We start from the raw sequence: 12,246 nt of genomic DNA, 5'->3' as shown, positions 1-12,246 counted from the left end.
CCGACCGAATCGGTTTGGAAATGGTTTCTGACCCACTCGGATCGGATCGGGAGAGTCTGACCAACGAAGTACGCTGCATCCGGATGCTTCCCAATACGATTTGGTTGGACTCCCATTGACTTCAATGCGAGCATATGTACCTAACGCATCATAATTGGGCCATCGGTCGGTAAGACATGTTCCCGATCCGATTTGGAAGGGGCAAATGCTGTTAGGAGGTCTTCCTAACCACATCAGAATCAGGCCCTAGGTGGGAAGGCTTTCCTAACCGCATCAGAATCAGGCCCTAGGCGTAGATTTTTTAAGGTGTCTCCTTATGCATTGATTAAAGTGGTAATAGCAACGTTGTATTGCTATGAGGGGGTAGTTTTCAGCATGGCTTGTATCATTGACTGTCTGTGATAATTTTTTGAGGATAGTCATTATTAGTTTCTTGCTTTACTTTTGTTAAGAGTTCTACATAGGTAGTGGTTTGTTTGTTTGGTAACAGGGCATAGAGAGAGGAGTTGGCCTAACGGCTGGGGCGGTCGACCTCAAATCTGGGGAACTGGGTTTGTCTCGGCAACGACGCTGAACATCCTGTGATTCTGGGTAAATCACTTAATCTCCCAGTGTCTAACAAAATGAATGTGTCCTCATGTAACGCAACTGGTGCTATGTAAAGCACTCTGATACCCGAAACCATTGAGTCAACTTTGCGCTACATAAAGCTCTGTAAAATAAAAATAATAAAAAAGAAAGGGGATGTTGCTTTTGTAATACTGTCCATGGATTATGTACAATTGGTAAAATGATTTGGGACATTTTAAATGTTCTATCCATCATCCATGCCTTTTTTTCGTTAGATTTATTGTCAAAAAGAAGAAATTGCTCTTCATTATGAGTTACACCGAGTTCAGGTGGTAGCTGAATTTCACTGAGAGTTTTGGGGGCAGGTTGGGTGATCATAGTTGATTTTTTTGTGCTAGCTATTAGCCTTTTTAACGTTGAGTTGGAAGGTAATTGGCGAGCTACATGTTCTGGAACTCGGGGAGTACGTCTTTTAGTATTTCAGTAGTAGGGGGTCTATTACGATAGCGGGTGGACCGCCACCGCAACGGCAGAAGGGACAGCCCACCATAGGTGCGGCGGTCCCGCCATTCCAATTAGGATGCGCCCACCACACTGGCGGTCGCGGGCACAACTGGCCTCCAAAAGCAGAAACCGCATGCCTTTCTATGGCGGCAACGCCTCCATAGAAAGGCTGCTCTCCGCCATGATCATAATAGGGATGGTGGTGTCTTGCAGACACTGCCACCATATTAAACACGTTTTCCGCCCGGTCAACGAGTCGACCAGCGGAAAAGCGGCTGATGGTCTGTCCGTCCGTCGCGGACCCCCCAGCCATACTAATATGGCGGGGGGGCAATCAGGCATTGATGGCGGGCGGATTGCCCCCGCCGGACCGGCCCGGCTGGGGCGACCTGCCCGCCATCATTATAGACCCCTAGGTTTTTGAGAGCTTTTACTAGCTTCTTTCAGAGTCTCTGAAGCATTTCTCACTTCTATTTCAGCTATGTTAGGAGGGTGGTTATGTTGCTTGACATTTAATAGTTTCTTTTGTACTAGCCCTCCAATAACATGCATTTGCATAATATTTGCTGCATTTCCAATTAATTTTGTCGCCTGTCTGTTTTTCTTGGGTGTAGACATATCCCATAAGCATAATAAAAGTTTTCCTTTCTGGAAAGTAATGAATTTTGCACCTTCAGTAATTCTGATGTTTCAAATGCTATGAGAAATGTATATAAAACATATTAAATGTATTGTATTTTTTTTACTGTAATACAGATTTTCATATACAAAATTACACTTACATGCATTATTATGTTGAACTTTTTTTGACGATGAGATGTTTCTGTTGGTGCTTGGCTTTAGTGTTTCTTTTTATGTTCTGCAGAAAAAAATATCAATGTTAATACATTTGTTTAACAGTATTTTCTGTATTTTGGGGTTTGTGTGGTAAGTGGGCGCTTTGAGTTGAGATTTTTAGTCCTTACATAAGTATAATTAGAATTTATATTTACTTTTTTTGCAAGGTGTTTTTTTTTAATGATGTTTGTAGTTAGTTGAGTGTCTTTTGGAGTTTCTGTAGATGAAATATTACCTTAATTATTTAATTATTGTAAACAGTGCCTTACTACGATTTCATACAGTTGTAACATTAAATGTTTTACTTACTTTGTGAAGTTGCAATCCATTTTTTCACTGAGGAATTCCAATGTTGTAGAAGCAATCCGGCAGAGATTCCCCTTATTCTTGTTTCTGTCGTTGTAGAATAAAATAATGTTACATTTCTTTAGTTTATATAGTGTTTGGTTAGTTGTTCTTTAAATCTTATTGGGTTAGATAAGTTGTAGGTGATTTTCATTGGGTGTTACTAAAGTTTCAATTACTTTGGCAGCTGTTTCCTTATTTGGGAAACGCTAATTAATGTTAAGTTAACTTTTTTTTATTCTTTATTCATTTAAAAGTATAATAGTATATAATTTGTAATTTATATGGTATTGAAGGTATAATAATAATTATTTATTATATATATTCTGTTTTTAAAGAGTTAATCATTTGGTGGATTTTCTTGTGTTAAAGTTATTTTTTTAATCTACATAATTTTTATTCTATTTATTTAATATGTTGTTTGTGATATTTATTCATATTTTATTTATGTAATGTGTTCCTTGAATTATTTTTAAGGTGGCGATAATTGTGTGGTCTATATTTTTGTTTATGATATTTGTGTTATTTTCTATGTTGATTTAATGTTAATGATATTAGTTATAACGATATTAGTTTTTTCAATATTAGTGATATCAATGTTAATGTTTGATGATATTTTTGTGGCGATATTTGTGTGTCTTTTTTAATAAGTACAGAATATCGATATTTATGTTATTAATATTTGTGTGTCATTAATTTTGTAGGTCGACATTATGAGTGTCGATGACATGTCAGTGATCCTTTAACAAGATAATATGCAACCCTTGTGAGCTTATATGCTATTCCTGGGGGCTCAGATTGGTTTTGGTGATGTGGTCACAGAAGTATCCTGGTGCGCATGTGGTAGTCCTGTTTAAAGATCCAGCATTTCTGGTGGGTGATATAATTAGACAGACAACAGAGATAAATTAATGATGATACCGCCTGACACTCTGATGCTTACAATGCTAATGAAGGCCAATGAATCAGAATATCTTTTAGAGCGTAGACTGAGCCACCTAGTGACCTTGATGCACCTAAAAGGAGGCCAACTACTGCATAGATGTGGAAGTCCACAAAAACACCTAAACAACAACTATTGCAGTCCACATTTTGGGAGCAATGCACAATGGAGAAACTGAGTACATTGGTCCATGATACAGTTGCAAAATAGAGTTTAATCTGGGGACCCTTCTAGAACCTGTACAACGGGTATCTGGGTGGCATACAACTATATAAACTAATCAGATCAGGACTGCTCAAAAACTGTGACCATCCAATACCAAAGGATTTGAAATACTGAAGAAGCTGACTAATAACCATTTAATCCAAGATAAATGCTTCTAGATCCTTCTTTTTGGTTATGATACACAGTATTTAACATGCTACACATAGGATAAGTGGATTTGACAAAACTGTCTTATTGAGACTGTAACCCTGTTCTTCTATGGAGATGTATGTTTCATCTACCTACTCACACATTTCCCCATTCCCATGCTGTCCCTTTCCCAACTTCATTTGTGGCTTCTTTTGCAGTCTCTTATTTATGTTTAGAAGTGAAAAAATAAAGTTGTGAAAAAAAAGTATAATGCTAAGTTCGAAAAGCTGAACTTTATCCATGAAAACTAATTTGAGCAAGTTTCAAAGCACTTCCCATCAAAGCCCAAACCAACCCTGTTCTGACATCTCTCTGCCAATATTTCTGACTATAAAAAAAAGAAAATACTAGTAATTTTTATTTCAGCAAATATAGAATTCACCTGTAAGGGAGGGAAGAAGACATTGTATCACCGACTTTTCAACACTTAAATATTTATTTCTGTAGTTTTGATATATTATGCTTTAAGCTTTGCAAATGTAATCTTTTAATACATTTTTAGTCTCTTAGGCACCCCAGAACACCTTGCACAGCCGTATCAGATTCATAGCATCCAACGTTACAGGTTCTGGTTTTAATTCCACTTCTTTCTTCAACATAAGTTTTCACATTTCAGACTTGGATTATTCATGGTTTACGTTTTACTAATATAATATTACATTCTGTGCTTGGAGAAGAAGCCCTTAGTTAAGAGCTATTAAAGAGCAAGCAAAGGATCCTCAATGTATGTTCGGCTGGCCGCTTTAACTCACGAATATCAGAACCCATACAGTACATATACTCAATATGCTTTTCTGAAGAAATAAAACTTCAGATCTAGTATATCATAGTTCATCCAAGTCCCACTAGTAAACTGGAAACAAACACCTTTTGTTTACACAAGAACTGTAAAGATGCCGCTCGCTTAGAGGTGTTTGAATTGCCAGTCACTGCCCTTCGCTACAGGAGTAGCCCTTCAAGCTTCCTGCTTCATCTGAGACCCGTGTGGAGAACAGACCCGTTCGTGGCCGTAGAGGAGGTGAGAGGCGCGGCGCCCGGGACTGCGAGGACCAGCATTCCTGTCACCACCAACAGCTGGCTCCTCTTCCCGGCCGAGCCGCACCCCCTCCCAGTGCCACGCCTCCCGCTGACTGCTCTTTACCTCTCGCGGCCCCCGCTTCGCGGGAGCCGCTCGCTTAGAGGTGTTTGAATTGCCAGTCACTGCCCTTCGCTACAGGAGTAGCCCTTCAAGCTTCCTGCTTCATCTGAGACCCGTGTGGAGAACAGACCCGTTCGTGGCCGTAGAGGAGGTGAGAGGCGCGGCGCCCGGGACTGCGAGGACCAGCATTCCTGTCACCACCAACAGCTGGCTCCTCTTCCCGGCCGAGCCGCGCCCCCTCCCAGTGCCACGCCTCCCGCTGACTGCTCTTTACCTCTCGCGGACCCCGCTTCGCAGGAGCCGCTCGCTTAGAGGTGTTTGAATTGCCAGTCACTGCCCTTCGCTACAGGAGTAGCCCTTCAAGCTTCCTGCTTCATCTGAGACCCGTGTGGAGAACAGACCCGTTCGTGGCCGCAGAGGAGGTGAGAGGCGCGGCGCCCGGGACTGTGAGGACCAGCATTCCTGTCACCACCAACAGCTGGCTCCTCTTCCCGGCCGGGCCGCGCCCCCTCCCAGTGCCACGCCTCCTTCTCAAATTAAAGCAGGTTCATTAACGCGCATCGCGGGACGCGCGCGGGCCGTAGCCCGGGGCGAAGCCCGGGCCAAGGGCGGGCCCGTTGTTGCCCGTTAGTGCCCGGGAGGGACCGGACCGGGCCACCCCCTTTGATCTTTATTATTCATTCTGACACGTTCATGTACTTAGCCGTTGCTTTTATTCATCATGCCTGGAAGAACCAGAAGCAAAACAAAATCTGCACTAGCTGTAGCCCAGATCACAGGCCCTATAGATCAATTCATCTCACGGACTAATGAGGCCATCGAGCATAGTATTTCCCTTCTGGAACGTAGAGTATCTTTGGACCTCATCAAAGCGAAACGCTCCTCCTTGGGCCTTTTGGCTACCGCGGCCTCTCCCACCCAACAAGCTCCTATTGCAGTGATTCTTTCACCATCTGCCACTGTAGTTGATATTCACACAGTACCATGTTTAGTGGATTTATCCGTTACAGAACTAGAGTCTGACTCTCTCTTGTCAGACGATCTAGAGATTACCCCGGATCTAGAAGCTTGCCAAACGCAGATTACACTGGAACCAAACGTAGATAAACAAATTCAGGGACTGAGGGAAGGAGCCATTCCCAAACGAGGAAGTAGCAAGCCATGCGGTAATACAGCGATGCATGACACCCTTCCGGAAACTGGGAGGGATTGGTCCCTACAGCCCATACAACCTAGCACAAATGCATCAATTGCAAATAACTCTACACTTTCTACCACTATTGTAGAGGAGACAGATAACACATGCAGAGCTTGTAAATCCACCTCGCAAATATTAACTACAATCAAAGATCTTTTTTCTTATCACCTAAAACCAATACAAATTAGTGTAAGGAACATAGAAGCTCAATTAGCAATTCTATCATGCACCTACTCTACCGTGCCGACCTTACATCCACTCAACCAAGGGAAAGGTAACTCCATCCATCCCACTAAAGCTCCTCAACCCCAACAACCTGGCGCAGGAACCAATCAGTCCTCCTTGTCCACACCACCCCTAATAAAATCGAAGGATATTGTTCCACCAGTAAAACAACATCACCCAGTGCCCAGCATGCAAAAGGCTAAAACATCCACTGATTTGCCCCAGACTCCATCAGGATTAGAACCTCTAAAAATTGCAAAAGTTACAAATACTGCAACTACCACAGCATCTACAAATAAAAATTAAGTCGTAAAAAACATATCGACAGTTCCACCTCCTAGAACAACGACCATACAATCCTCAACGGCACCTAAAAAAGTATCAAGACCCAGACGACCAGTGCACCTCCCTCCGGAGGCAACCCCTTACACGGTCATTCTAACAGGCGTTCCTGAACTAACCGAAGGTATGGATGAAACCGCCCGGTCACTTAAGAATAAGGTCCTCCAGTGGCTAAGTCTAAATAGACCACTGGAGCCCTACCATTCGGGTGGGATTTCCACTGTTCGCAGAGTAATCTGGGTAGGGAACGAGCATAAGTCGACCCACAGTGATTGTATCATAGTAAACTGTAGGGATCCAACCACTGTGGACTATATTTGCTCATGGCCCTCTCTGGAGAAAAAGGGCGTAATCGATGCCCAACATCTTTCTTTCTTTTATCCCCCACGGAATACACATCAATACCCTTCCATTTTAAACTGGCAGCATCCCCAGGAAGATCATTGGAATCAGGTGGGATATAGCCACAACTATGGGAACAGAAATAGGAACAGAGTCTGGCATAACCAGCCCTGGCATCAAGGCAGTTCCCACTATTCAATGGAGGGTTGGCAGGGTCTCTCAACCAAAAACAGGTATGACTGCCTGGAAATGGTAGATTGACCGTCAAGGGCTAAAAGAACCCAGACCCAGGCCTTAAAAACTACGGTCGTCCCACTAACGCCCGGCCCACAATCATACCTGCCTAATTCTCAGACCCAACCAGAACTAACTCTGCTTATTACCAACAGTTCCGTGCTTGAGACTACCGCTGAATCTTGTAATGCTGGTCTGAATGAAACGACGGTCAATCTCCCAGATACCCCAATGGGCGTAAGCGACATCAATTTAAATCATCCTTATGATCAGAGCAACACTACTGTAGCCACCACGACCCTATCAGAACGCTTACCATCTCAACCTCCCGTCTCCCAGACATTACTTGATTCAAACAACTCGAGTTTATCAATAATGTACTGGAATGTCGCAGGGCTGCGCTCCAAGCTGACATCGCAGATGTGGCTAGAAACAGTAAGGGAACACCAGATACTTTGCCTCCAGGAAACATGGTCTACCACTTCAAACCATCTAGTGGGTTATAGAACTTTCCACATCCCAGCAATTCAGGGAGCCATGGGTAGACCAAAAGGGGGTCTTGCCATCTACATTGCTAATACTGTCCCCTCATTATCCATTCGGAAGTTAAAAGAACATCTAACTTTCCAAATTCTGCAAATAAAATTTACCAAAGAGTCCACTTATACTTTGATTAACTACTATAACAACTCAACTACAACGGATTGTTTAACAACATTAACTGAAATTACTACTTTCTTAACATCCTCGCAAAATGACTCCCTTTCGAACTTGGCACACATAATCTGGGGTGGTGATTTTAATCTCCCACTATGTTCTAACTACAAAAATGGAAATTGCGGCCTCCAAGATGAACATGGCAGTCTTCTGTCCCATTTCGCCCACTCTATCTGTGGCAACAAGCTAAATGAGACTCTATTTTCCCTAGAATTGGACTTTGTAAACGATCTAGTGGAACCACAAAACGATTTCTCTCCAACTTTTCATGGTAGAGGCTATTTAACCACGATAGACTTCATCTTGTCTTCCCAGAATCTCAAAGGCCAAGTGACTAACTTCGCTACCGGGACCGATCCCAGCAGCGATCATTTTCTGATTAGTGTCAGAGTTAAGCCAAAAATGGTTATTTCACACTCCCCTACTACGAGCCATCTAAAACAAAATACACTAACTATGAATAAATTAAATGGCTATACAGTCAAATGGGCCAAGGTAGACCCAGAGGAAGTAACAGTGAGGGTGCTCGGAAAAACTAAACCATGGGTATTTGACTGCCTATCATCACCCCCGAGACAATTGTGAGTAGTTTCCAGAACATCCTGAAGACAATTGAAAAGGAACTTTCTGGTAAATCCAGGAACAAAAACCCCACCTCTCCGAGGTGGTTCGATACAGCCTGCCGTAAGGCCCTCTAGTCCTTAAAAGAAGCACTTCATAGACCCGCGAGAGACCCAGTGGAAATTTCAAACCTAAGGAAACTTTATAACATGGCTAGTCGGGAACGAAGACTAGAGATTAAGAAAAATCTCTGGGCCCAACTTCATGATAGTTGCCAACGTAAGGACAGTGTTTTATTTTGGCAAGTCATAAGATCCCCCTTTTTGGCCGACACTACTAAGGGGAAGCACCTAGACGTCGCAGTCACGGCAGACGACTGGGTCACACATTTTTCTAAAATTTTTGGTCATTCAAAACCGGACAAAACAGGAATAGAACATAGTGATGCCAACAACTTGGAAAATAACATTTATCCGATAAACATCCATTTTAATTGTACGGAAGTTATTAAAGCACTTAAGGAGTCAAAACCAGGTAAAGCTCCTGGGCCAGATGGAGTCCCATTGGACATTTTTCTTCATAACATCGAACCATGGTCACCAATAATCACTCAGGTACTGGCAGCAGTAACATCTACTGGACTGCTACAGTCATGGTCAACGTCAATCCTCCTTCCCATCTTTAAAAAGGGCGACCAAAACGACCCGGCCTGCTACAGGCCAATCTCCCTTCTGGACTCCATGGGCAAAATTGCAGGTCGAGTGCTCTTGGACCGTTTACAACACTGGGCCCGGGAAAAAAACATCATGACCGACCTGCAATACGGCTTCCAGAAGGGTCTTGGGACTGTCGAGCAGGCCCTGAACCTGACCCTTTTGACCGGAAAATACGTAGGTGCAAAAGGGGGAAACATCTTTCTTGTCTATGTCGACCTGAGCGCGGCATTTGACTGTGTTCAGCATGCGAAACTTTGGTCAATACTTAGTGAACTTGGAGTGGACCCGCCTCTTATAGTCTTCCTACGGGAACTCTACTCTGACGGCACAGGTTGCGTCAGATTTGGTATCAATGGTGAGCTATCCCGCTCCTTTTCAATAGCGAAGGGTGTAAGACAGGGCTGCGTACTGGCTCCCTTCCTGTTCAATCTCTACACAAATGGATTAGAGCAGGCCATGTTGGAAGGGAGCCAGGATCTACCCCAGATAAATCATCGTCCAATACCGACACTGCTATATGCAGATGATTCTGTCATCCTAGCCCGAACGCTGAAACAACTACAAATACAACTTAACAAATACTGTAGTTTTATGAGTTCACTTGGCTTGAAAATCAATATAAAAAAGACATTTACCATGCATATTGGACCTAAGGTCAAGCATCCCAAACCGATACTGGTGAACAATGTAAGACTGGAGAAACATCTGTCTATCCATATCTGGGCATTCTTGTGGATGATTCCTTGGATTGGCGAAAGGCAACGGCCAATAGGAACCTTCTCTTCCAGAGAGCAACATCGGCCTTGGTCTCTTTTTCGAGAAAGCTAGGCAAACCCGCTTCACCTGAACTCCTCAAAATTTATTACGCTAAATGCCGCAGTGTGGCTACCTATGGTGCAGGCAGTATGGGGGTATGGCCATGTAGACCCCATACAGATAACAGAGAACGCCTTTGCTAAATATCTGCTGGCCCTTCCCCAAAGTGCCCCGAATTATGCTTCACATAAAGAACTTGGTATGGATTATATTGTAGATACAATCCGCTCCCAACCAATTTTATTGTGGCAACGCATATGGTCTAAACCTGAGTGTCATCTGACACATTCTTTGATCGCAGACTGTATAGCCTTAACCAACTGGCACAAGATTCCCTGGCTGGTTTATGTGCGGAACTTTTTCAACGACCTTGGTCGTAGGTATTATTTCGACGAACCACCCAGTGTTGAAGACATCTCCAGTAAAGAACTAAAGAAGATGTGCATGGTCCATTTGAGAGAACTGCGCAATCAGTCGGAGATTGCAAAAACTTCGAACACTCAAATCTGTGCAATTCAAATTACCAAAGGCATTCAACCCTATCTGACTTACTATCTGTCTAACTTTGAGAAATATCTCCTGACTAGATTTCGTTTTAACACTTTTTTCCGTTTAGTTTCCTTCCCCGAAGTTCAAAACTGGTCTCGCACTCTCATGAACTGTCCATGTGATGGAGTTTCCCTACAATCCACAATCCATATTACTTTTTTCTGCAAATACTATAAAGCATTACGAAAATTCTGGATTCTCCCACTCCTTCAATCCTCAGGCCATAGATTATGCCACCCAGCATTTCTTTTTCTGCAGCTTCTGGATTCACCACATGTTGCGAAACATATAGCCACTTTTTTAAAAGCCAGCATTAAAATACGGCAAAGTTTGTGATGAATATTAAACTTTTATTCTAAAACTGATGTATTTTTTTCTTATTTTTTTAAAAAAAAATGTATATAGAAATTATCATTTGTTTAGTATATTGTCATTGAAATTGTTAATGTTCATTGTATTTAATGTGTACTTTTTATGATTACAAACACGTGGTAATCGAATAAAAGTTTATGAAACGTTTTGAAACGTAAAGATGTTCCTAAAGCTGACAGCCCTCTATAGTTTCCCCTCCAGGGAACTGGTTACAGCTTTCCATTTGGACGACCATACACAACACATGACTCCTAAAATGTGTGACCCCAGAAGGCAGAAAAAAAAGCATAAGCAGACTACAGAAGGGTAATCAAAAGAAGACAGTCTAGGAAACTGCACAATCTGAATGGCCAGTTCCCCTCTGATCACTAGCAGGAAAACCTGTTCTCTGTCACCAATCAATAATCATCTCCCTGGCCTTGTAAAGGGGGGGTGGGGCAGCAGGAGGAGCAGAGGTATCAGCCAATCATGTGCTGGTTCTGCATCAGACCCCATTACAGTAGTTAGTACCTTTACGTTAATCCTCAGTGCCACCGCAGAAACAACAATGGTGTCTCATATCCAAGCATCGCTGGTACTAATCCGGGATCCCTCATCAGGTAGGGAAGCCCGATACACTGCTAGTACACAAACTTTCTTGTGAGCAGTGGATGGGACAGGGCCCTACTTCTTTAAGTAGGAGTTACAGTTATCTGCAATAATGCAACAATCCAAATGAGCAATCGTTCAGAACAAGTCAAAAAGGAAAACGGGTGCATATCAAGTCACTCCTTTTAAGCACAATTTTCACTTGAGAAATACTGGTTTAAATTTTTTCAGCATGGACAGCTGGCAGAATACCGAAAATAAACGGCTTAAACCTTAAAAAATGAACAAATTATCAGTGGTGAACAAAAACGTACTGCATAATTCTCTAACCAATGCCGTTCTTTTCCTGAAACATTTCTCTAAACATGTGCAGAATGTTAACAGACAATAGGGCCAACCAATTTTGCTAAAACCAGTGCAAGTTTACTGTGGGCTTTGCAAAATTGCTGGATTTCAGGAGAATCATTCACACAGCATATAAAGAAATGACATCTGGACTAAAAAGACAGGACTCGTGAAATCAAGCTGGGAAAGCACAAAAACTACAGTACAAAAAAAGCACAAACTTACCTTCAGGTCATCTTTTGTATTGAAGTTCTCAAGAAGTTGCTGGTAATGCCGGTCAGTCATTTGTCGCAACAGTGACAGGAGTGATGCCACAAACTCTCCCTGAAACAAACCAAGAAACCAGTTAATGAGCAATTTACATCAACGGTGACAATATTATCTGACAAATTCTCATCAACAAAGCGTAGACCTGCAGATAGACTGATCAATGAAAACAGCCTTGCATCTAGATGAGACAGCCCTTCACCAACTCGTAGCCAAAGGAAGT

At 42.6% G+C, this 12,246-nt stretch overlaps 1 protein-coding gene across 2 annotated transcripts in view; it reads right to left on the bottom strand.

The window, feature by feature from the left end:
- The window catches only part of DOCK4 (dedicator of cytokinesis 4), a 1,604,094-nt gene that overhangs the window by 661,429 nt on the left and 930,419 nt on the right, over window positions 1–12,246 (bottom strand). For both annotated transcript variants that reach the window (XM_078674485.1, XM_078674490.1), the window contains exon 26: window positions 11,982–12,080. In XM_078674485.1, coding sequence (XP_078530611.1) covers window positions 11,982–12,080 — 99 coding nt within the window. The remainder of the gene's footprint in view (window positions 1–11,981; window positions 12,081–12,246) is intronic.

Source organism: Lissotriton helveticus, chromosome 1_1, assembly GCF_964261635.1.
Source record: "Lissotriton helveticus chromosome 1_1, aLisHel1.1, whole genome shotgun sequence".
NCBI classification, from domain to species: domain Eukaryota; kingdom Metazoa; phylum Chordata; class Amphibia; order Caudata; family Salamandridae; genus Lissotriton; species Lissotriton helveticus.
Note: the sequence above shows the minus strand (reverse complement) of the source record. Positions and strands in the feature narration are given on the sequence as shown.